General features: G+C 41.5%; 1 protein-coding gene across 2 annotated transcripts in view; it reads left to right on the top strand.

Annotated features, from left to right (window-relative positions):
• Positions 1-20,440, top strand: part of ZMPSTE24 (zinc metallopeptidase STE24) — a 45,754-nt gene extending 25,314 nt beyond the window's left edge. For both annotated transcript variants that reach the window (XM_046663079.1, XM_046663078.1), the window contains 3 exons: positions 12,633-12,737; positions 15,395-15,538; positions 18,705-20,440. In XM_046663079.1, coding sequence (XP_046519035.1) covers positions 12,633-12,737; positions 15,395-15,538; positions 18,705-18,929 — 474 coding nt within the window. In that variant the 3' untranslated portion in view covers positions 18,930-20,440. The remainder of the gene's footprint in view (positions 1-12,632; positions 12,738-15,394; positions 15,539-18,704) is intronic.
• The last annotated feature ends 5,952 nt before the right edge of the window (positions 20,441-26,392 follow it).

Raw genomic sequence — 26,392 nt, 5'->3', positions numbered from 1 at the left:
TTATGAATAGGAAAACTGTGTCCGGAAAGGGTAATCCAGTGACAGCACTGGAGAATCATGCAAGTTCAGCAAGTCACCCTGCTTAAGAGGTATCCACATACGGGGTCAATTGCATTATAGCCAAACCCAGATGTTGGTAGTCCACTGATTTCAAGCTGTGTAATGAAATACTGACCTTTCATTATCTATAGAACAGTGCTCTTTGGCATAAAAGATTGGGTGGTTCTTTGAAGTGTGTTGAATGGAGTTTGAGTTATTTTGCTGGCTTTTTTTTTTTTTAATTTCTTTAAAGGTTTTTTTTTTTTTTTTTTTTTTTGGTAAGAAAGATTGGCCCTTGGGGGCTGGCCCAGTGGTGCAGTGGTTAAGTTCGCACGTTCTTCTTGGTGGCCCAGGGTTCACCAGTTCAGATCCTGGGTTACGGACATGGCACCACTTGGCAAGCCACGCTGTGGTAGGCGTCCCACATAGAAAGTAGAGGAAGATGAGCACAGATGTTAGCTCAGGGCCAGTCTTCCTCAGCAAAAAGAGGAGGATTGGCAGTAGTTAGCTCAGGGCTGATCTTCCTCAAAAAAAAAAAAAAAGGAAAGAAAGATTGGCCCTGAGCTAACATCTGTTGCCAATCTTCCTCTTTTTTTTTCCTCCCCAAAGCCCCAGTACATAGTTTTATATGCTAGTTGTAGATCCTTCTAGTCCTTCTATGTGGAGCTCCACCTCAGCATGGCTTAATGAACGGTGTGTAGGTCCGCCCCCAGGATCCAAACCTGCAAACCCTGGGCTGCCAAAGCAGAGTGTGCTAACTCAACCCCTATGCCACTGGGCTGACCCCTTGCTGGCTTCTTGAAGAGCCTGCTTTATTTTGTTGATAACTACAAATATTTTAGCATCTATGTGTAAGTTACATGATGAAGATACATTAGACATAGTCCTACCCTGAAGAACCTGAAGTAGAGGAGACTAGATATGTATATAAATAGCCCATAGTTTAAGGTGAAGTGTGGTAAATATCATGAGTGGCTGAAATAGCGTGGCTTTTAGAAATTAAGAAATTGATGCAGGGGGCTGACCTGGTGGTGTAGTGGTTAAGTTGTGCGCTCCACTTCAGCAGTCCAGGGTTCATGGGTTCTGATCCCAGGCACAGACCTACATACCATTCATCAAGCGAACAAGAAGTTAATGCAGACCTAATGGTCAGACGGGTTTCTTAAAAGAGACGATATTTGAACTAGGCAGAATTTTGACTTGGGGATGGGCCTTTTCAGGTTGAAGATATGGGATGAATAAAGCTATAGAGACAAAAAATGACACAATGGCTATTCTGAGACTAATGATAAAATGGATTCTTGTAGATGGGGATAGAAAGGTAGGCCAGAAAATAGCCAGTCTATAAAATACTTCTGAGGACATCAAGTGGTTGTTTCCAGTGGCCTGGAAAATTTAGATTGATTTGGGTAGAGGCCAAAGCTTCTTTTAGGAAGATTAAAATTTGGTGAGAGCGTATAGGATAGAGCAAAGATTGGAGGCAGGGAGACTTCTAGGGGTCTGTTGCATCAAGATGCCCAAGAGAAGCATGGAATGATGAGGGCCTGCGTTAAAGTCCTTGATTACTGCTATGGGGAGAGAAGGAGAAGGTCACAGTGGACTCAGCACTCACTGTGTTGCTTTCCAGTGCCTGTGCCACTGATGAGATGATTTCAGGTAGTGTATCAGTATTTTAAATTTGAATAGCTAGATATTTGCTAATGTATATTACGAAAAAGATAAAACTAGCATATTGCGATTTCATGAATATTGTAATTTAAGATAAGGCTAAGTTTTAAAAATTGAATTCATTTAAAGAAAGTTAAGTAAATAATCACAGAGAGTACACAGATGAGGCAGAAGCTGAGGAAACTGTGATTTATTCAGCACCTCCTACTGAACGCCTACTGTGTACGAGGCAGTGGGAGATGCAAAGACGGTTTTAAGTCTGGATGATATAGAGACAGTGAAACGTTTCTTTTTTTTTTTTTTTTTTTAGGGAAGATTAGCCCTGAGCTAACATCTGCTGCCACTCCTCCTCATTTTGCTGAGGAAGGCTGGCCCTGAGCTAACATCCGTGCCCATCTTCCTCTCCTTTATATGTGGGACACCTGCCACAGCTTGGCTTGCTGAGCGGTGCCACATCTGCACCCCGGATCCGAACCAGCGAACCCCGGGCCACCAAAGCGGAACGTGCGCACTTAACTGCTGCGCCACCAGGCCGGCCCCTGGAGCATTTCATTTTTCACAGAAATTTAAAGAAGAATACTAAGGGACCAGCCCAGTGACACAGTAGTTAAGTTCGCATGTTCTGCTTTGGCGGCCCAGAGTTCGCTGATTCGGATCCCGGGTGCGTACATATGCACTGCTTGTCAAACCATGCTGTGGCAGGCATCCCAAGTATAAAGTAGAGGATGATGGACTTGGATATTGGCTCAGGGCCAGTCTTCCTCAGCAAAATGAGGAGGATTGGCAGCAGATGTTAGCTCAGGGCTAATCTTCCTCAAAAAAAAAAAAAAAAGAAGAAAACTAAGGTTTTCTGAAACCCCTCCTCTTAGAGATAGCTACTGTTAACATTTTGATGAATGTGTCCATACTGGCTATTAACATTTTAAAAGACGTCTAGGAAACTTAACTCTCTGGAATTTTACCCTTCAGGAGACAATTAGAATAGTTGGAAAACCTGTCTCAAAAGCAGTTTAAGTAAGAGGAAAATTAAAACTATGTAAAAGCTGTATAGAAAAGCTGCCCTTTTGGAGAAGAAAACAAGTATTTCCCTAGCACGTGCCAAGGTTATGTGAAAACCTGGGTGATGTGTAATAGAAAGGGCACAAGCTCCGGAATGTGGGGGTGAGTTTTCCCCACTGTTTATTAGCAAGATGATCTCAAGCAAGACATTTTAATTTCTCAGCTTCCTTTTCTTTATCTCTAAAATGAAGATAATACCTTCCATCTTGCCCAGCTTGATGTTGTGAGGAACAAATGAGTCTGTATTAATTTTATAAAAAGGAAAGTGCTATAGAAAAGTAAAAGATGTGCGGTACTTATTTTCTGTTGTTTTATGTGAAATTAGTATGAGAAGAAAAGACAATCCAATTTTGTCTGACAATCTCCCACAAATAAGCAAGTCTCCTTTTTGTGGAAAGTGATCCTTGTTTAAGCTCTTTTCATTCTGTATCTTTGAATGTGACTCCATGCAGTTCTAAATAGCTTCCTAAACCTGGACTTCAAGAGACAAGAGCCTATGCTATCAAATAGAGAACTAGTTGTTTCATGAAAGAATTCATAATTCATACTGTGAAGCAGGTAACTAGTGAAAACAGTAGCCTGAGGACCGTGTTTCTTTATATAAAATGAGGCTAATGATAATGGCCTTATAGTAGTGGAGATAATGAACTATATACAAAATATCTAATACATACAGTGCCTGGGCCATTAATGAGTCGGAGCAGTTATCATCATCATCATCATCATCATTATTATTTTTGGTGAGGGAGATTGGCCCTAAACTAACATTGGTTGTCAGTCTTCCTCTTTTTGCTTGAGGAAGATTGTCACTGAGTTAACATCTGTGCCAATCTTCCTCTGTTTTCTATGTGGGGTGACGCCACGGCAGCGCTTGACTACTGGTGCACAGGTCCACACCCAGGATCCAAACCTGCGAACCCTAGGCTGCTGAAGCAGAGCACGCAACTTAACCACTATGCCACCAGGCTGGCCCCATTATCATTTTTTTTTTTTTTTTGAGGAAGATTAACCCTGAACTAACATCTGCCACCAATCCTCCTCTTTTTTTGCTGATGAAGAGTGGCCCTGAGCTAACATCCATGCCCATCTTGCTCTATTTTATATGTGGGACACCACCTCAGTGTGGCCTGACAAGCAGTGCGTAGGTCTGCACCCAGGATCCAATCTGGCGAACCCCAGGCCGCTGAAGCAGAACTTGAGAACTTAACCGCTGCACCACTGGGCTGCCCCCCTATCATTATTATTATTAAACAAAGACAGCCATATTTTTGCTTATTACTAAAGTAATAGAAAAGTTAGAAAACAGGAATAAGCCAACTAACCATAAACATCTTACTATATATATTTCTAGTCTTTCTAAACTATTATTTTTTTCATCCTCCTCTTGTTGGAAATATGGATTGTTTCCAGTTTTTTGCTGCTGTTAATATTCTTGCAGTGAATAGCTTTGTCAGTACATCTTCATTGCACCTCTTAATTTCCCCCTTAGAATAGATGTCTATTAATGGATGCTTTAATTCATTACTCTTTCTTTACTGCCATTCCCTGAAGGTACAAGGACACGTGTGTCTCTTAGCCATTTAAAGAACTAGGTTAGTTTTCTCATCCTTTTCTTTCTCTACCAAAGATACTCTGACCTAAATTCTAATATTTAAAAGGAAAACCGATAATAAATGTAAATACCATCTTGCAAATCTCTTTACCTGCTCGTCTCGTGCGTCTGCCCAGCCTCGCTTTAAGTGGTTATTTTCCTTAAAAATGAGAAATTGGTGAAGGAGGAGTAAAGTGGTAGAATACCTAGATTCCAATAAATCTTGCTGCCTGTGCTTCCATTAGGTTACATTTTTCCTAACTGTATGAAACAAAATCAATTCCATTTTCATCTGTTTTTTTGTACTTCCCCTTTTAAGTAGCTGGAGTTTATTTCAAAACCATTCGTCTTCACTTTCTAGGATGTATATTCTCTAATTGTTTGTTGCAAGATACTTACGTGTCCAGTAGATCAAACTTGTTTATTATTTTGTTCAGATCTTTATATCTTTATTGATATTTTATTTGCTTGATGTTTCAATTATTGAGAGAGGTATGTTAACCTCCTCTATTATGATAGATTTATCAGGTTTTCTTTGCAAATCTGACAATTTTGAATTAATCTATTCTAAGGTGATAGTATTATTGGTACATACAAATTTAGAATCAGTCTACTCTCCTGGTGAATTGAACCTTTTATCATTCTTTTGTGACCCTCTCTAACGATGCTTTTTGCCCTTAGGTCGGTGTTGTCTGATCCTACTGTAGCTGCGCCAGCTTTCTTTTGGTTAATATTTGTTAAGTGTCATCTTCTTACTTTTTAAAAAAGTTATTGAGATGAAATTCCCCATTTCAACCATTTTAGAGTTACAATTTTCAATTAGTATCTTCTGAGGAAATAGTATTAGGCACATTCATCTTTTTACTTCTAACCTTACTGTCCTTATGTCTGAGATGTCTCGTACACAGCATATAGACAGATTTTGTTGTTAGGGTTGTTTTAAATCCAAACTAACCATCACTGTCTTTTTTTTTGTGACAAGCTTATTTCATTTATATCTGTTATGATTGCTGATATAGTTGGAATTATTTCTACCATATTATTTTATGCCCTTTTTTCCTGCCCTTTCCATACCCCCACTCTCACCACCAAACATACACACATATACCCTCCTGCCTTTTTTTAGAACTGATTGAGCGTTTTAAAAAAAATTCCATTTGGGTTGTTATTCAGGTTTGGAGGGTCTTGTATTACTGTTCTTTGAATGATTGCTGTTAAAAATTAAGCATTCTCACATAATTTAAAATCTTAAAATGTGCAATATCTTCACTGCTTCCTGAACAATCCAGAGACCTTACACACTTTGATCCAATTACCTCTTTCATCTTGTATTTTAGTTTTATCTTGTTTAATTTTTGCACCTCAAGTTAGCATTATTATTGTTTCATACAGCCATTATTTAGATTTACCCATATGCTTACCTGTTTCTTTGCTCAGCGTTCCTTATTCATCTCACACCTTCCTTTTAGAAATTTCCTTCTTCCAGAAGTATATGTTTTAGAAATTTCTTAGGAAAATTCTGTTATTGTTTTAATTTCGCTCTCATTCTTGGATGTCAGTTGAAGGTTGACTATTTATCTTATTGAGCTATTTATCTTAGCACTTCAAAGATACTCTTCCATTGTGTTCTGGCTTACTTTGTTCCTGTTGAAAAAGTCTGCTCTGAGTTTATTGTCATTCCTTTTTAGTTTTCTCTGGTTGTTCTTAAGATTTCTCTTTGATTTTCGTGTTCTGCAGGTATGGACTTGTTTATCTCAGTCCGACTTGTGATGTATTGTCATTCCTCAATCTAAGGACTCCTGTCTTTCCTGAAGTTTTGAAAATTCTTGGCCATCGTATCTTTGAGTGTATCGTTGACCATTTTCTCCAGTCTATCTTTTGGAATTTCAGTTAGATGAATGTCAGACCATCTCATCCTGTCTCCCACGAGTGGTAGCCACTCTTTTATATTTTCTATCTATTTGTCCCTTGGGGCTGCATTCTGTAATTTCTTCAGCTCTACATTCCAGTTCACTGATTCTTTCTTTAGATATATTTAATCTATTATTTAACCAGATCATTTTTTTTTAAATATTTTATTTTTCCTTTTTCTCCCCAAAGCCCCCCGGTACATAGTTGCATATTTTTAGCTGTGGGTCTTCCTAATTGTGGCATGTGGGATGCCGCCTCAGCATGGCTCGATGAGTGGTGCCATGTCTGCTCCCAGGATCCGAACCAGCGAAACCCTGGGCTGCCAAAGCAGAGCACACAAACTTAACTACTCTGCCATGGGGCCGGCCCAGTTCATTGTGTTTTAATTTTATTTTACTTTTTTCTCTGTGAGGAATATTGGCCCTGGGCTAACATCTGTTGCCAATCTTGCTCTGTTTGCTTGAGGAAGATTGTCACTGAGCTAACGCCTCTGCCGATCTCCCTCTCCTTTATGTGGTATGCCACCACAGCATGGCTTGATGAGCAGTGCTAGGTCTGCGCCCAGGATCCAAACCAGTGAACCCCAGATCGCTGAAGCAGAGTGCACAAACTTAACCATTACCCCACCAGGCTGGCCCCTATTGTGTTTTAATCTTAAAGTTCTATCTGGGGGCTCCAGCCCCGTGGCCGAGGGGTTAAGTTCACACACTCCACTTCGGTGGCCCAGGGTTTTGCCAGTTTGGGTCCTGGGTGCGGACATGGCACCTCTCACCAGGCCACATTGAGGCACTGTCCTGCATGTCACAAATAGAGGGACCCACAACTTAAATATACAACTATGTACCGGGTGGATTTGGGGAGAAAAAAAAGCGAAAAACAAAAAAAGAAGATTGACAACAGTTGTTAGCTCAGGCGCCAATCTTAAAAAAAAAAGTGTTCCATTTGGAGGACAGGCCCTGTGGCCAAATGGTTAAATTTGTGTGCTCTGCTTCAGTGGCCCAGGGTTTGCTGGTTCTGATCCTGGGCACAGACCTACACTCTGCTCATTAAGACATGCTGTGGCGATATCCCATATAGAAGAGCTAGAATTACTTGCAACTAGGATATACAACTATGTACAGGGGCTTTGGGGAGGAAAAAAAAAGAGGAAGATTAGCAACAGAAGGTTAGCTCAAGGACCAATCTTCCTCACAAAAACTATACCTTAAAAAGAAAAAAATAGTTCTATTTCGTTCTTTTCAACTCAGTCTGGTCGTTTCTGGTAGTCTCTTGTTTCTTCCTCATGTTTTTAGTTTCCTTATTTGTATAAAGCATGCTTTTTTTTCTTTAGTTTTTTTTTTTTTTTTAGATTTTATTTTTCCTTCTTTTCCCCAAAGCCCCCCAGTACACAGTTGTATATTTTAGTTGTGGGGCCTTCTGGTTGTGCTATGTGGGATGCTGCCTCAGCGTGGCCTGATGAGTGGTGCTAGGTCGGTGCCCAGGATCTGAACTGATGAAACCTTGGGCTGCCGAAGCAGAGTGTGTGAACTTAACCACTCAGCCACGGGGCTGGCCCCAAAGCATGCTTTTTTAATATTATGTATCTGGTAATTCCGTGATCAAAGTCTTATGGAGCTAATGCTGCTCTTTATTATTTCTGCTCTTACTCACTTTGGCTTGTTTTCTGAAGTATTTGGTAATTTTTATTGTGAGCTCATAATACGTTGCTGATCTTAATCTTTAAGAATCCCAAGGGGTCTGGGTTTAGGTTACAATCCTCAATAGAGGATTTGCATTTGCTGTCGGTTGTCCCAGTGCTACCCAGCTCAAAGCACTGTAATATCTCAGCTTGAGGTTTTCTGGACCATGCAGATAATGATTTTTAATTTTAATAGGAGACTTGTCTTTTTCCACTTAGATGAGACTTGGCACTATTGAGTTGTTTTTGCCAGTATATTTTTTTCTAGCTCACTCTTTGACTCAGAGTATAGCCCTTCATGGATTTATGTGAGGGATCTCAAATTTCAACTCCTCACCTTTCACTTTTCCTTATTTTCTAGTGAACTAAACTGTATGTTTAAAAGGATATTTGTTATAACCTATGAAGCATTTTTAGATGTTTGAGAGTTTTTCAGACTATCTAGTTAGTAATGTTGCCAAAAGCAGGTGTTTAGGTGTGTGTTGATCAGTGAATGTGTGTGCACATGTATGACTGTGTGTATACGATTAAATTGTTCATTGTGTCTTGGCACTATTTACATTGAATCTGGGAAGTTTATAAACAGAATTTTATTTGGCTTTGTAAACATATTTCATCATTAAAATGACTACCATTTATTTATGTTTAATTATTTTACAGTACTGTAATAATATGTAAATTGTATACGTATCAACTAAAATCGTTTATTTGATTGGTGAATGTTGAATAATTTACTTTTACGTTCTTAGTGGTATAAAAGTTCAAAACACAGGTCTCTGGCATCAGACTTCTTGGCTTCAAATCTCAGATTTTCCATTTACTGGCTGTGTGGCCGTCGGAAAACTAATTAACTTCTCTGTACCTACATTTTCTCATCTGTAAAGTCGTAATAATAAGAGTACTTATCTTGTATAATGGTTGTGATGTATAAATGAGTTAATAAATGTTAAATATTTAGCACAAGGGGCCTGGTGGATAGTCATTGTTTAATAAGTGTCAGCAACTTTTGTTGTTGTTTTGTTTTGTTTTGTTTGGTGAGGAAGATTCACCCTGAACTAATATCCATAGCCAATCCTCCTATTTTTTTTTTTTTCTTGAGGAAGATTAGCCCTGAGCTAACATCTGTTCTAGTCTTCCTCTATTTTGTGTGCAGCATGCCTCCACAGCATGGCTGACAAGTGGACTAGGTCCATGTCCAGGATCTGAACCCACAAACCCAGGCCCGCTGAAGTGGAGTGCACAGAACTTCAACCACTCAGCCACGGGGCCAGCCCCTGTTGCTGTTATTTTTTCATCTTTCCTGGCCCGGGTCTTCATATGTGTTGAATAAAAATAAATGAATAAAAATGTTTATTATAATACATGATAAATATATAAAATGTTGATTTGAGAGGTTACACTAAAATTAGGAAACAGAGTTCCAACAAATTTTAACATTAATTTTTACTATATTGAAGTTAACACAAGCATGTTGTTTAAAAGTTCAGAGTACAAAAAAGCTTGTAATAAGATATAGCAGTCTCCTGTTCCTCCCTTCTCTATGCTTTCCACTCCCTGCCAGTCCCTTCTCCCCACAGATTTCAACTCTGTTAGCGTCTTCTAACATTTACCAATTTCCATTTTTCTAAATAATATATATATATGCTCTTATCTATTGACACTGTTGGCTTTCAGTTGTGGTAGATGAGGATTTAGCTCTCTTGTCCTAACATCTGCTCTGCCTCTGCTTTCCCCCGGTTCTTCCAATAGAGTCATGTTCCAGTTCTTGGTTTAATCAATGTTAAAACATTGTCGTTAATGTTATTGTAAGACAGTGTTGTACTTATGTGATTATTATTCACTGCTGAGCATGCCTTGCCTTTTTCCCCTCTTGCTTAATAATTGCTTTTTTTTGATGTGCTTAGTTTTCTTGGTATCGTTTTGCTAATTCTTCTCACAACTTCCACTAACTAATCTAATTTTCTACAAGTTAGTTGCATCATCATCCTTATCAGTTTTAGTCCGCTCCTCCCTCTCACGCCCTGGGAGAGATCTCTGTTCTCTTTCTTTGGAGTGGTTTCTCTGGAGTCCTGCTGTTCAGCTCTGATATTGGACTTCTCTTTGTGGTCATCCTTGATAGTCCTTTTCTTTTTCTTTAGGTTGGAATCCATGTTGATTTACTGCCTTCTCTTGGTGGTATTCATCCTCTGCTAGGTTCTTCAGGTTAAAAAGATGGTGCAGTGACAGAGGGTGTGTGATGATGTCAGCCCTCAACAGATTGTCCTTTGAGTCATGCTGTTCAAATCTAGCACCCCTGTAGAGGGGTGCCCTCTGTATCTGCTGTGCAGTTGTCATTCCACGATCGCCCCTCCCTTTTATTCTGGAGATTTCCTTCACTTCTCTCCTGTGTTGGATCTCCTGTGCTCTGTATTCCATGACTTTTTGTTCCTTAGTTTTACTCCTTCATTTTGGTGGAGAGAATGTCCTCCACCACCTCCTGAGAAAGGTCACACGGTAAAGTTTTTGAGTTGTGGCATCAAAATGTCTTCATTTTTCTGTCCTTTTTTCTGTCATTTTGTCTGGGGTATAGATTTCTAGATTGGCAACGCTTTTCCTTCAGGGTTGGGAAGGCGTTGTTCCGTTGTCTGCTTGATGGCACCGTTGCTGATGGAGCGTTAGAAGCCCTTCAGCTTACTGCTCCTGAGTGTGCTACCTTTATTTTGCTCTTCTGGAAGCTTTCGGTGTTCTGAAGTTTTACTTGCTTGGTGGGGGTCTGTTTTCATCCATTGTGCTGGCTATGCATTGGGCCCTTTTAATTTGGAAATTGAGGTCCTTTGGTTCTAGGAAAATTTCTGAAATTGTTTTGTGGATGATTTCCTCCTCTCTCTTTTTTCTGTTCTCTCTTTTCAGAATTCCTATTATTTGAGTGTTGGATTTCTTATACTGAACTTTATCTTTCCCCCCTGTTTTTCCGTTTCTTTATCTCTGTGTTCTATGTACTGAGAGATTCCCTCATTATCTTCCAATCCTTCTATTAAGCTTTAATTTCCAAGAATTATTTTTCTCTGAATTTTCCATTTTTACAGCATCCTCTGTTTTTCCATGGATGCAATATCTTATCTCTCTAAATCTTCTCCTTATATAATTTTTATTTCTTCCATATTGTTTTTTTCTGCACCTGGTCTTCCGTCTCGATGGCTTATCTTACATATCTAGCAGTTCTTGTTTGTCTACTCCTTAGTAAGAGAATGGGACTGAAAACCTGCTTGGAATCTTTGAGCCTATTCATAAGGCTCGTCAACTTTGAGCTTCACTATAGGGAGGCCTGGGTGGGCTTTTTGTTGGGGAATCTGATTTTACTATGTTCAGGTCTTTCCTGGTGAGTGGTCAGAGTTCCCAGGGAGTGCTGGGAGCACCCTCCAATCCTCTGCCTGGAGGGGAGTGTTGTGGGAGTCCAGTGAGGGAGAGGGTTGGCTTGGGAGAGGGAGTCTCCATATTTAGCGCACCGTAGCAGTAGGTAACCAGATACACAGTCTATTGCTGGTGTACTCTGGCCCTCAAATGTGTTGACTCCCCAGTTGAAGGTTCTCTTTTTGCCCCATCCAGAGAGAATAAACTTTCAGGCTTCTGCCGGAATGAGGGAGTAGCAGTTGCCATTTGGTGTGGAGCTAGAGAAGGAATCTGGAGCTTTAACCATTTCTCAAACAACTCTCACCCATTCTTGCTGTAGCCACCTCCCCCTATTTCCCCAGTTCCAGAAGTACCTGGTGCTGTTAGTTCCCAAGCCCTTTGAAGACTCTGTGGGGTAAATCAGGCTGGTTCTGTTTTCTCCACTGCCAGCTTGTATTCTGCTTTCCGGGATCTGCTTAGTCCATTATCATTTGTGCGTCTGCTTTCCTGCTTCCAAAATGGTGTTGCTGTTGTCACTGCTCCTGTTTTCCCAGTCCTTGTGAGTTTATATCTTTTAAAAAAAAATCTCTTGATTGTAGCTTTATTGGGACTTTTGGAAGGAATAAAATTAGATGTGAATGTTCCTTCTGCCATCTTAACTTGGAAGTCTCAATTTTCAAAATGGCAATTCATGGTGTATTTGGAGGGATCATAAGTGATATGTGCTTATTTGTAGATAATCTGGAAAACGGGAAAGATATAAGATAGTTACACATCACTGTAATTCTACCATATAGAAAAAACTAACATTTTTATATACTTCCAGTCTGTTTTCTATATTTGTCTATTTTTAAGTACACAGTCACATTTTTTCATAATTGGAATCATACTATGTATTTTTAGTTTTGTTTCCTGCTTTCTTCACCTGATAAACCATTTTCCCATGTCACAGTATAATCTTTGAAAAGAAAATTTCTAATGGGTTTATGATATGGCTGTCACATGACTCTGTCCTGATTTCTTTAACTATTGTCCTATTGATAAAGATTTATGTTTTTTCCAGTTTCTTTTGTAATCTAAACGAGACTGTAAGCTTCATGAAGTCAGGGAAGCTCTGTCTTGTTCCTGATTCTTCAGTGCTCACGCAGTGTTTAACATGGAGCGGTTCAGAGAATGTTTTGTTAAGTGAACGAACAATTTTCCATAAAAGTCTGATTGTTGTCTTAAGTTAGAATCTAAGAAGGGATATTACTGGGTTAAAAGGTGTAGACTTTGAAGATTCTTGATAATTTATTTTCAATTTGTTCTTTGATTCAGAGTAAGAAACAAGGATGTAAAAATGAAGAGGTGCTTGCTGTGTTAGGCCATGAACTGGGGCACTGGAAGTTGGGACACACAGTCAAAAATATCATTATTAGCCAGGTAAGTTTGGAGTGACAATTCTGTTTTTATGGCATGGTAGTCAAACTAGAAGTAGGACAGGCATGAGAGGTCATGCAGTAGAGAGGTTAAGACAGTTCCATAGCCAGGCTACCTGGCTTCATGTCCTGCCTCCCTGACTTACTTCCTGTGTGACTTCAGGCAAGTTCCTGAACCTCTCTTTGCCTCCATTCCCATATTGAATGATAATACCTCATAGGACTGATGTAAGAATTAAATGTGTTAATACGTGTGAAGAGTTTGGAGTGGTGCTTGGAATGTGGTAAGTACTCTATAAATATTTATTGTTATCACCATCATCACCACCGCCTCCACAGTCATTTAACCAACCAGAGGAGCTGTGAAGATCAAAAGGTGTGAGCCTAGATAAGTTGGATATTAGAATGCCTTTTTAAAAACTTTTTGTCTCATCTAAAAGTCATTCTACATTCATTGAAAAGAAATTGGAAAATGTAGTAAATATAAAGAAGAGAATAATTTCTGTAACATTCCTCCTCTGGGCCTTAATACCTCTACACCAACGGAGTGACCAGTTTCCAGGCTCTCGGTGAAATAGTGCAATATTTCGTTGACTAGTTCTGAGCATATGTGGCCTGAACTGAGTCTTAAGTGGTCTTTGTACCTTTCTGGAAGGACTGGGTAACAGATTACACGGGAAGACTTGTGAACCCCTGGAGGCACTTACCTCTTTAGGTATAAAAATGAGTTCCTGGGCTTGAAGCTATGTTTTATGGTTACATGGTGGTGAGTAAGACATTAAATAAGTCCAAATCCAAGTTCTAAGTAAGTGTTCCGTCTAATAAGGAAAGTCACTGCCCCTTTCATAAAGGAAGGGCTCCAGGGGAATCAGCCTGCCACAAGCTAGTGAGCTACTTCCTGAGCTGTGGCACCTTGTCAGGGCTGGAGTTGATTGCCTCTTCTGATGGATTGGGCTCTCAACGGGAGCCAGTGGGAGGATGTCTGTGTTGTTGACTACTCCATTGAGTCCACACTTGTCACCTTGGCCACTTTGTTCATGAGCCACTTGCCCAAGTCCTAGAGTGATTGGGGAAAGAGGCTGGCTAACATCCACAGAGCAGATATCTTTTCTGCCTGATCGTCGAGAGCCTCCTCTCTGGTGGGACTCTTGGGGAGCACACACATTAGGCTGAAGCAGTATCATACTCTGTGCTAATTTTGGAAGTTTCCCCACATACCTGTTTTCCAAATCTCCTTGTTAGCCATCCTCTGGTTTGTTCCATGGCCCTGATCATCCAGCCTAGCCATTATTTGCCCACTGCCAGTGAATTGCTGTATATATCCTCAGCTCAGGCCCTCTACCCTTCTAGACTGAGTGGACAACGAGACATACTACTTAACATTTTCCCCACTGAGAGTATTTCCGTTTACCACTGTTTTCTAGGGCCATCCCTGCTGGTTCTATAGTGCCACAGCGGTCTCCTTTCAGCTGGTGCCAGCATATTGTATTAAGTTATTTGTAAAATAGGCTCCAGTTTTTTCTCCTCAGATTATTATAGGGAGTTCCTCATGAGTAAGGGTTGCTTGAGGGGTGGCAGAGTGGCAGGAGTTGGCACACTAGGAGTGTGAGCCGCCTGCTCATTTAACTTACTTCTGCCTTCATCACTTTCGTTACCACTCCTTTATATACTGCCTGTGCCTGGTGATGGAGTGTTTCTGGGCAAACCAGTTTCCTGGCTAGATGGATCAACATAGCATCCATTTCAGGAGGAGCAGCTCAGGTTGCAGGACCCTGGTGTCCCCCGGTAGGAATCAGTCTCTGGGAGGGCCCAGTTGCAAACCAAAAGTTACTTCTCAGAAGGGCAGTGGTTACTTGATGAAAATGGAATGTGTAGCTAATAATTCTAGGGGCCTTCCCGGTGGTTTTCCGATCGGAGCTTGTCACATGGGACCCACTGAGTGGCAGAGCTGCTCGTGCTTCATCCTGGGGCACCGGCGAGCCTTTTCATGCTCTGAGCCCCACTCTAAGCTGGCAGCTGTTTGAGTCACCTGGTAAATGGTTTGGAGCAGCACACTTAAATATGGTATACGTGGCCTCCAAGATCCTCATCTGCTAAGGGAAAGAATGGTATTTGTTCTCCAACCTTAGTCCAAGGAGTTGTATTTTGGTGTAGACTTTTGATTTTTTTTTCTCTCATTTATTGTTAAAGATATATTTATCTCTGTGGACCTTGCTAATTGTTGAGTTTAGCTCCAGTGGTCCTAAAGGGAATTCAAGGGAAGCCTGTTTCTTTGGAGCCTCCAAATCAAGGTCAGGTGGGAGGCCTTGCGTCTGGTTATGGTTTAGTGCAAACAAAGCCAGAATCCATTCTAGTCCTTTAACTTTTTACAGAAAGAAAATATCCCTTTGCCGTTGACCACTTTAGACCCTCAATGATAGGAGGCTCCATTGAAGCCTGTACTTATAGAAAACTCTACAGTTTATACACTTGGGAAAATTTTATTTTCCTTTCTAGAGTAAAAGCAAAACTATAAAACTACCTAAATAACTTTTTCTCTGATCACACTAACACCGTTCTTAAAATCACACGATGATGTCTTGTTCTGCTTTTTTGGTCCTACTGATCCCACGGTGAAATCACCTTGGCAATAACTTAGAAATTTTGTGTCCTTCTTTCTAGATGAATTCTTTCCTGTGTTTTTTCTTGTTTGCTGTATTAATTGGTCGAAAGGAGCTTTTTGCTGCATTTGGTTTTTATGACAGCCAACCCACTCTAATTGGGCTATTGATCATCTTCCAGTTTATTTTTTCACCTTACAATGAGGTAACGTATAATCTTTAAAATTATCTCACATATGCCCTTGCCTCTTTCAGATCTGGAACCTTTAGGGTAGTGAAAAAAGAAATAAACAAAACTGTATAGTTTTAACAAGTAGATGAAACAAAGTCTTTTAGTCCCTTGATTTACTGGCAGGTAAAAGAAAGTAGCAGAAAAAGCCAAGCCCAAATAAGCAAATGCTTACATACTGTTAGGGGGAAAAAGTAGAGAATTAGACTTGAGTGGTGAAAACCTTGATCTAACACACACCTCAGACACTTGGTAAATGGAGGTTAACTCTTGCAGTGCTATGTACTGGACACGTATTCACCAGTACTTGGTGAAAATCTGTGTGTGAGGGGATGAAACAAGTAATAACTGAGTATATACTTGTGACTAGATAAGGGAGGCCAGATGACAGTGTTCCTCTGCTTACGTTCCCTGACCACCTGCCTCAGAACAGCCGTAGGGGCCCACCCCAGACCCTCTGAGTCAGACTTGGCCCTTGACGCTGAGTGAAGTTTAAGAATCACTGCTCCGTGACTGCTCGGTAGAGGGCCTCCACGTATGTGATGAAACGTGGATTGATGAGACTGTAGATGAATGAATCTGATGATGGCACGTGTCCTGGTATTTATAAGTCTTCCAGATTAGCTAAGAAATAACATTGGGGATCTTGAGATGTCTTCGTTCAGAAGAATTCTTTCTTGGGACAGGTTGTAGAGTTAAGGTTTTTTGATGAGCTAAATGAATCCTGTTTCTCCATTAAAAAGGGCAGGGTTGGGGTGGTTAGGCACCAGGAAAGAAAAATGGAGAGAAATAGTTCATATTTGTGTAGCATTGTCCACATAAACCAAACAAGTTTTACCAAGGACTGAGATTTATTATCTTTAAACTCTAAATGTTTTAATTTTTTGTTTTAACTTTTGTTGTAAATAGTTATAAAATGCCTTGTACAATTTGTACTGCTTAAAGAGGTTAGAGAACACTTTATGATGATACTGTGACTTCTGTCTTCTGTCACAGTTCAGAAATACTGTAAGGACCCTGAGCTGTGTATACTAACGACCCCAGGCTGCTCTGCATTTTAAGCAGTTGTGCTATTTATTTATTTAACTAATTTTCTTGTCTCTTCCCTCACTGTCAGGCTGGTATTCCTTGCTACTATCAATGTGACTCTCTGTTACAGTCATCCTCCCTCTCTGAGTTTCTTCTTTAACCTACTGAAGACTGGGAAATCAGACAGTCAGACTCATTAAATAAGAGTTACTAGATCCTGCCGAGTAGAAGGGTCCTCTTATTAGTAAAGGCATCACTAGTGTTAGTGGTTATCCTTTGTGGCCTCTAACTGGGCTGCTCAAAGGGTTTTTTGTTTTGTTTGTTTCCTTATATTGAGTGGTTGAGTTCACTTCAGAAATGTTTAAATAGGGGCTGGCCCCGTGGCGTAGTGGTTTAGTTCAGTGTGCTCTGCTTCGGCAGCCCAAGTTCCTGGCTTTGGATTCTGGGCACAGACCTACACCACTCGTCAGCTGTGCTGTGGCAGTGACTCACGTACACAGTAGAGGAAGACTGGCACGGATGTTAGCTCAGGGCTAATCTTCCTCAAGCCAAAAAAGAGGAAGATTGGCAATAGATGTTAGCTCAGGGTGTATCTTCTGCAACAAAAAAAAAAGTCTAAATAAATGTGGGGTAATTTGAAATGTGCTTAATACACAGAGATATCAGCAACTATTTTAAAATTCTTGGTGAGCCCAGGAGATTTCTTTCAAAAAAACTAGATATTTAAACAAAACCTTATGTTAAAATCAGCATTTAAGAAGTCATGATAGGAAAGTGATATTTTCCTGGGGAAAATGAGAAAATTTCCTTCTTAAGAAGAGTTTGGAAGCCTATAGCAGAGCAGATTGGTGCAGGTTAGTATCTGCTTATGTTTTTATTTATGTGTTACAGTGAGATTCAAAGAACAGTTGGCCTGGGACTCTTAAAATTAGGAGAGAGAGAGAGAGATGAGTTAATGATTCTATCCAAAAAGTATATTCAAGATTTGGAAAGAAATTTCAGGCAGAATTCAGATATTAGGTTTAAACATATCTAAAAAAGGATGGGGAACTCCCAGACTTTATTTTGAAATCTTGTATTTACTGGTAGCAATAACAGGTACAAATGAGAGACTATTTTTAACTTTTCTTGTTGTTTTAATGCTGAAGTATTTTAAGGTAAGAAATACTTCAGTATGCAAATAAATTATTTTTCCCTCAGAAATATATGTTTTCAAATGAAATTTGTCCCCTTTGTAGTAGTCACCTTCGGAGATTGACTGTTTAGTTGGGTGATGCTGCCATAGCTCAAAATTCAATTTTGAGACAGTTGGAGGCTGTAGCATGTTTTTTAGAATATTCTCAGTGAAGACTGTCATTGTCCTTTAAAGGTGGATAAATGAGCAAGCATGTTTTGTTTTTTTTAAAAAAAAGATTTGATTTTTCCTTTTTCTCCCCAAAGCCCCCCAGTACATAGCTGCATATTTTTTTTAGTTGTGGATCCTTCTAGTTGTGGCATGTGAGATGCCGCCTCAGCATGGCTTGGTGAGTGCACCCAGGATCCGAACTGGCGAAACCCTGGGCCGCTGCAGTGGAGTGCGCAAACTTAACCACTCGGCCACGGGCCTGGCCCCAAGAATGTTTTTAAAAGAGTCTGACTATAAATCGGTGCAGCTTAACTTGGACTCTGAGGAGGGTGCTGTGGGTGGGCTTTGGAGTCATCGAGAACGGCAGCGCTCCCGCCTTCCAGCTGTGTCGGACAAGTTCCTAACCTCTCTGACCTTCCCCCTTCTCACCTGTCAAACAGGAGTCAGAGTGATTACCTTGTAGGATTGTTGGAGAATACGTAAGCACCTAACTCAGTGCCTGGCACATGGTAATTCTCAAAAATTAGTATTTTTTGGTAAGAATAGCATTATTTGGATATATATCTGTTTCTGATCTGTTTGCTTGGGGGAAAAAAGCTCATTTTATAATAATTCCCCCACCGTAGTTTCCTAAATACTAGTGATCTTTCTCTTGGCCGGCTGTTTCTCTCATCCGGAGCCAAACCTCCTCTGGGTCTTGGCTCATGAAATCTTCAGGGACAACAGAGAGGTGGGCAGTGGTTAAAACCTTTTTATTTACTTTTTCAGGTTCTTTCTTTTTGCCTCACGGTCCTAAGCCGCAGATTTGAGTTTCAAGCTGATGCGTTTGCCAAGAAACTTGGGAAGGCTAAAGACTTATATTCTGCTTTAATCAAACTAAACAAAGATAACTTGGGATTCCCTGTTTCTGACTGGCTGTTTTCAATGTGGCACTATTCTCATCCACCACTACTAGAGAGACTTCAAGCTTTGAAAAGTTCAAAACAAGACTGAGTTGCCCAGGGTCTGCGACTGAAGACATTTCTGATTATTTCTGTCCTGGCAGCATGTTCCAGCTCTTGATGTTTTTAAACTTTTTTTTTAAAGAAAGATTATTAAGTACAGAAAAGCCAAGATTTCAATACATTTAATATCTCATTTCAAAAATGATTTTAATAATTCATTTCTTAAAGAAAACACTGGATGAAATGTTGTGGCTTAATGTTTTTAAAGGCATAGTTTTATCCTTAAAATCTAATTTACCATCAACTTGTAAAATTATTTGAGAAAATACAGAGCTTGTTTTATTTACACATTTATATGGAATCTGCATATATAAAGTGTTTGGGGGCATATATTTAAAGGAGGGACACCACCTCTGAGTCTTCTCTGTAAGGCAGAAACCGTGGTTCCAAATAGTTGTGCTCATACCTAAGTTGAGACTTATTTTTATTTTCATGCTATTATGATTTAACCTGGCCAGTCAGTGTTTTAAGTAAGAAAGAAGGTTAATAATTGGTAAGGCTGGTGTTATTTAAATGAAAGTAGTTAAAAATGTGCTCACTGTTCTATCGAATTTCTCTGTTCCCTCTCTCGTCTACACATTGATCAGGAGTTTCTGATAGTATTTTGAAATTAGAAATTATGTATAGAATGTTTTAAATCATTGGATTTTCTTTTTGTTTTTAAGAAAATCTCAGTCTTTGTCTTTCCTTCTGCCTGGTAGGTATGATCCCATTAGGGGTAAACTAGTATTTTCCGAAACATTCAGCTTTTTCTCATTCATACTCTTTTATTCGATAAATAGTGCATTCTTTCACTTAGCAAAAATTGCCATGTTAAACAAGTTTTTCTGTTTTTAAAGTGGCAGAATGTGGAAAGAAGAAGAATTGACATTTTAAGAGACATAAGGGTGAATTACTGATGTTTCTCTTATGATATTACAGGAAAAAATATAGTTTTCTATCTCTCTCATGGACAGAAGAATTTGTTTTTATTTTTGTAATTTTTATCAGTAGGTCATACATACGCACTGTTTAATCAGGCCTGATTCCAGTTTTGAAAATTAGCAGTTGATGTGCAGATAATTTTTATTTTCAAAACAAATGTCATGAAAAATTTCTTTTGCAGTTTTCAGAGCTGCATGTTTGACTGACTCAAATCTCTGTCCACTTTCTGAATGAGAACTGACTTTGTGCCCAGAGTTCCCACTCACTGGTGACGTTTACCTTCTGGGCATTTATTCCAAAATGGGATCAACTGTGCACCCTTGGTGTCTGGCCAGAAAGTCTTTTGTTCAGCTGATGTTTGGGTGATGTCTTTACATGGAATTATAATAAAAATAAAGATCTAGTTTAGTACTGCATTATTATTTTCCTAAGGCTATAAAAAGGAACAGTCCTGTGATTTTATCCAGCATCCTTTTTCTGTGAATTCACGCTGTGATAACTGCCTTTCCTTCCTTCTGTGCCTTTAAATACAAATTTCAGTTCTGCACAAGTGAAACATTAAAAATTGCCGATGTAGATGTATGTACTTTGTCTTTAATTTGACAGAATTTGTGTGTCATTTGTTACCTAGATGTACATTTCTCACCGCAGAGGAACTGGGTGCTAGCACATGAAGAGTAGTTGAAGAGATGGCCCTGGTGCTGAGTGACGTCAGCAGCATCCCTGTGCCTCACTCGCAGTCTGCCTCAGCGCCTTCCTCCTGCTCTGCTCCAGAGCCTCACCTGTTCTTGCTGACGCTTCCTCAGAAGCTTCATTCAGAACCATTCCTTCTCCGTCTTCATAACCTCAAATTGTCTTGGGCCTGTCTGCTCTGCTCCACCTGCCTCTTTGGTCTTCCTTACATGTGACAGCAATAATTAGCTTTTTAATACGTGATTGTTTTGACCTAGTCACCTACAGTTTATGAATGGCAGAGACATAGGAATGGCCAGAGGATACTGGTAGGTTCTTGAGGTCTTAACCAATCAGGGGAAGGAGTGGGGAGGTCAACCAAGGAGAGAAAGAGGCGGCACTCTGCACCCTAATACTCGGCACATATGCAGGGGCAGAATCAAGTAGATCAAGGCCTCAAGGAAAACGGCATGGCCTCAGCAGGTTTGACCTCTGAAGCTAAGGCTGAGTCCCTGTTGTGTATATAGTGCCTTTATCTGACTTGGCCCTTTGCTGAAATGTGAGAGCTCCTAGTAAATTCTACCTCTGTTTAGGATAGGAGCAGAATTCCTGGCATTACTTCAATGATTTTAGTACCAGTGATGGTCCCAGCCTGCCCTTTGCCTTTGTGTTCTCACTGTCACCCCTAACCCTTTATGTAGTCCTCCCCTCCCCGAGGAACCTTCTTCCACCCGGTCTTTTTCATCAATCCTTTGGATTCTTTGTGCATACGTGCTTTCTGTAGCTTTGGCTGTTTTGAGTGTTCTGGCATCATTAGCAGAAAGCTTACTAAGTACCACTTGCGGGCCTTAAGTTCTTTCCTAAGTGCCATACAAAGAAAATTACAGAGAACTTACAGCCACAGGCTTCTGATTCAAGACCACAAGGATGTGAGCAAGTAACTTGTGTGTCAGGCTAAGTATAGTTCCGTGGGAAGACAGAAATAGTCCATGGTGGAGTGGGATAGCCAAATTCTGACGTTACGGGTAGGGAAACCTCTGGCTCTTTTCTTCTCCAGGATGGTCTCCAGGGAGGAGGATTTCCTAAACCATTTGACCAGAGACATGTTTTTTAATAACCTGCGAAAGCAGGACTGCCCGCATCTAGTGAGCAGGATGAAGCCAGCGTCTCAGATAACAGCCTCTACCTCCCAGTTACAGCTGCCCTCTGGCTCTCTGCATGATGGCTGATAAACAGGGAAGGTATAACTTAACGTTACAATCCAGGGCTCTAGAATGCAGCACCCCACTTACTAGTAAGACCTTGGGTGAGAAACTTGACCAAGCCTTCATTTCTCCATCTGTTATTAGTCAGCAGATATGGAGCCCCTGCCGGGACGCATTAGTAAATAAACGAATAGGATAATTCCTCACCTCCGGCAGTTTACATTCTAGTGTGGGGGAGACAGACAATCAAAATACAGCTGTCAAATGGTGATCTATATCTTGGAGAGAAAGGAGGGCCTGAGGTGTTGGTGTCGGTAGGGAGGGTGTTGCAATTTTAAGTAGAGTGGTCATAAAAAGGCATCGCCGAAGGCAACGTTTGAACAAAAACCTGAAGGACGTAGAATGGTCTAAGCAGGTGTCTGCAGGGAGAGCATTCTAGGAAGAGGGAACAGCAGGTGTAAAGGCCTTCAAGTGGGAGTGAGCCTGGTCTGTTTGAAAAACACCAGAAGGCCAGAGTGGCTGGGCTGGGGTATGCTAGAAGGAAATGGTGGGAGATAATGTCAGGTAAGGATGAGCCGGATTTTACAGGGCCGTGTAGGCCATTTTAAGAACTCAGGCTTTTCCTAGAGTGCAGTGGAAGCCATTGGATTTTGGGCCAAAGAGTGACATGATCTGATTTAAGTTTTAAGAGGATCACTCGCTGCTGTGTTGAGGAGCAAGGGTGCAAGCAAGGGGACTAGTTGAGAGGCTCTCAGTACTTCAGGCAAGAAATAAAAATAGTGCTAGTCTGGAGTGGTAATTGGGGAGGTTGTAATAAGTGATTGGATTCTGGAAATATTTTGAAAGCTGAGCCAACAGGATTTGCTGATGGATCAGATGTGGCTGCAAGAAAAAACGTGGAGTAGAGGATGACTCCAGCATATTTAGCTTAAGCAACTGAAAGGACGGAGTTGCCAGTAACTGAGATGGGGTGGGGGGGAGGAGAAGGAGGAGATTTTGGAGGGGCAGATCATTTAAACATTTTGGACATGTTAAAATTGAGATGTCTACTAGATATCTAAGGAGAGATGTTGAGTAGGCAGCTGGATAAATGAATTAAGGGGAGAGATCTGGGTTGGGACTATATAGATGGAATTTAAGGCCATGAAACTGAATAAGATCCTGAGAGAAGTGAGAGAAAAAGTTGCAGTCCAAGGACCAAGCCACGTGGCACTCTGACTTTCAGATCCTGGGGAGATGAGACCCCGGCAAAGGAATCTGAGAAGGACAGAGTGGTGAGCTAGAAGCCAAATTAGACAACCTTTATTCCTATCAAAGGGAGCAAAAATATGGGATGGTAGCTTTATTAAAGGCGGAAGTGGGTATGAGAGATTTTTATTTTTTAACGTGATGAAAGGGGGTAATCCCTGCTTTACGGGACTGTTGGAAGGGTAGAATGAGATAACATTTGCAGTCCCATGATAATAAGAGCTCAAGAATTGGTTAACGATGATAACAATTGTTAATAATGATATTACTAACTCACCGTAATTGCTAAGATGTAGATAAGCGCAAGAACAGAAGTGCCTAACCCAGCTGGCAGTTAGGTGAGGAGAGGATTACTAGAAGACGTGATCGGGTTTTGAAAGAGGAGTAGAAATCAGCCAGACAAAGAAGGGCACAGGGGTGGTATTCCAGGGAACAGGGTACAAAAACATGAGAACATAGGGCATTTTAGGAATTGCAAGAAGTTAGGAGTGAGAAATGGGGCTGGAGAAGCAGCCAGGCCAGGTCTAAGGGGCTTGTGTTCCATAATAAAGCGTATGGATATTATCCTGAATAATATAATCCTTCATTTACCTAATATATATTAAGTTCCTGCTAAATACCATACATTGTTGTCGACTCTGGAAATCCCCTGCCTTCAGGGAGCTTACATTCTACTTGGGGAGACAAAGAACAGTGTTTATGGAATGAATGAATATTTGCTAAACAAAGGAGTGGAAAGGAGAGACTAACAAGGTTGGAGATGAGTTTGTGGTAAGGAATGAAGACAGAAGGAGTTAAAGATGATGCGGGTTTCAGGCCTGGGTCCCGGGTAGATGGGAGAACTAGTCACTGAGATAGGGTCTCCTGAAGGAGCGGGTTAGGCAGGGTGGTGCCTTCAGTTTTTCCTTTGGTTTTGGGCAGGTTGAGTTTGAGGTGCTTATCAGATAGGATATGCAAAGGAGGCAGAGGCCATCTCCTCGTCCACCTAGAGCTGGATCCACTTAGTTGATTGTGATGTCATGAGCAGCATGACAGAGGCCCAGTAACCAAGGCAACTGGCTCTGGGTCCTATCACCAATGGAAGCCTTGCTTTATGGGTAAGAAACAAGCCTACCATTTATCCTGGGAACATTTCTGTCCCTACCAGGATCCTTCACAGCAGCCTTTCCCCTGCTGCTCCCTTTCTCTGGCCAGTGCTAACCTGGCAGAGGGCTTCATCTGCTTCTAAGCCCACCAGTGCCACCATATCGATACCCACTTCATAAATTGCCAAAATGACCAGCAGCCAACTTGAGACTCTGTCAGGAAAACACTAGGGCCCTGGCTGAAAGCCCCTTTCTCTGCTGATTTTTTGATGGCGTGGGTTAGACCCTGGCCGTCTAGCTGGAAGATTAGTGGTTTGCTAAATTACTTGAAACAAAATCTCGTCATCCAGACTCCTGGAGCCCTGCCAGGGGCGAGTTTGGGACTCGGAGGCATCTCAGGCCACATTCTGGAGAAGCTGCAGAACCTCCAGGCAGGAGCTGGGCTGTCTTGCCATGGTACTCTGTTAGGCTTCCTGAATCCCCATTTTCCTAATTGCAGACAGGGGAGCTGAGTTCCTACTTCCTTTTTGTTGCACTAGATTTTTCTCTCCTGAAGTTCATGTCAAGGGGCAGGCCCCCGTTCTTGGCAGTGGAGGGAATAACCTAGATGCTGTGTGCCATCTTGGAACACGCCTCAGCCACACAGAAAGTTCAGACCAGATCCCTTCCTTCATGTCTGATGATTGTTGGGGGGTCTTCTTTGAGCATCCTGAGCATATTATTCATTCACTAATAACTTAGTGAGTACCTGATATGTCCCAGGCACTGTTTTGGGTTTTATTTTGTGTTTTTGAAACTTTCTTTTACTTTTTTCTCAAATGATTTTTTCATATTTATATATATTATTTTTATATTTTTGGTGAAAACATTTAAGCTCTACTGTCTTAGCAAATTTCAGTACAGGACGGTATTATCAACTATAGTCACCCTGTTGCACCTGAGATCCTTACCAGGCACCGTTTTATGTGCTGGGGAATGGAGCAGCGAATGAGACCAAAGTTTCTGCCCTTATGGAGCTTATATGTTGTATGTTATATGTTGTATGTTGAATAGTGGTAAGTGCTAAGGAAAAATAATAAAGCACGAGAGGGCTATCTGGAATGTTGGGGTGGGGATGAGAAGGTCACTTGAGTAACGACCTGAAGCGAGGTCGCTGGCCGTGATATTTTGGGGAAGAGCATTCCGAGCAGAGGGCACGTGTGTGTGGCACAGCATGTCTGAGGGCTGGCATGGCCAGAGTGGAAGGTACCAGGGTCCAGGCATGGACATGAGGTCAGAGAAGCTTATGGGAGACTTGAGATCACAGTAAGGACATGGGTTTTTCCTGAGTGAAATTCATCCACCAGGAAGTCTTGGAAAGGCTACCAGTCACTGGTCCCTAGGGATCAGCCCCCTCAAATGCCCGAGTGATAAGGAATGGAGTGTAACTCTGCATAGGATTTAGTAACTGAAATCCTCCAGTGGAAAGTTGCAGAGAGGGACAAGGAGAGAGCCCAGGGCCAGTGCATGAGGAAACCTCCAGGAGTAGACTGGCTCCCTACGCCCAAGGTTTCAGGCACCAGAATAAGTAAAGTGACTTGGCCTAGGGAAGGGGGAACCCCCTCCCCACCAGGTATGAAATGCCTGAGAGCCTGCTCAGGGTGGTGGGTGACGCTTCAGCTGCCTCCTGCATCCTGTTCCCCTCCTCTTCTGAGCCCTAGATTGTCTGCCTCAACAGCAGGAGGGCCTGCGGGGGGCCGGGATACTGTGATTCAGGATTCGCCAAAGCACTGCGGGCCCTCACGGCTGCCCCATTTTGTTCTTCCTGTCTGCCCATCGATTGGGGTAAGGTGGCTGAGAAGTCACCAGGGATATGTGTGTGTGTGTTGGGGCAGGGAAGGGAGTTTTCTCTGCCCCTGTGGCTGGAGGAGGAGAAAGGCGCCCAGCTTAGGTGGGGACTTAGAGCCAAGCTTAGGGTGAGGTGTAGGAGAGCTCAGGTGTCAGCAAATTCTCAGCCCTCAGGCTGGAGTTCTGTGCCTCCAGGAGGGGCTGGGCCAGCAGAATCATTTGGGGGAACAAAAGCCCAAATCAATAATCAGGCAAAGGGATTGGTCACTCCCTGAATTTCAGAGGCTCCCATCTTTGCATGGGTCTTCCCTGCTGCTCTTGCTGCTTGGAGCAGCCTTGCTGGCCTACAAGGCTATGGGGCTGGAAGCCCCCAGGGGTACAGGTCAGATCTGATGTCTCCTTGGTGCAAGTGGTGTGAATGAATGTCACTTCTTCTCTCATCATCCAGGTCCCTGTCTGTTTTTCTCACGGGCCTGGGAACCCCTGGAAGG

This window comes from Equus quagga, chromosome 5, assembly GCF_021613505.1.
Source record: "Equus quagga isolate Etosha38 chromosome 5, UCLA_HA_Equagga_1.0, whole genome shotgun sequence".
Classification (NCBI taxonomy): domain Eukaryota; kingdom Metazoa; phylum Chordata; class Mammalia; order Perissodactyla; family Equidae; genus Equus; species Equus quagga.
Note: the sequence above shows the minus strand (reverse complement) of the source record. Positions and strands in the feature narration are given on the sequence as shown.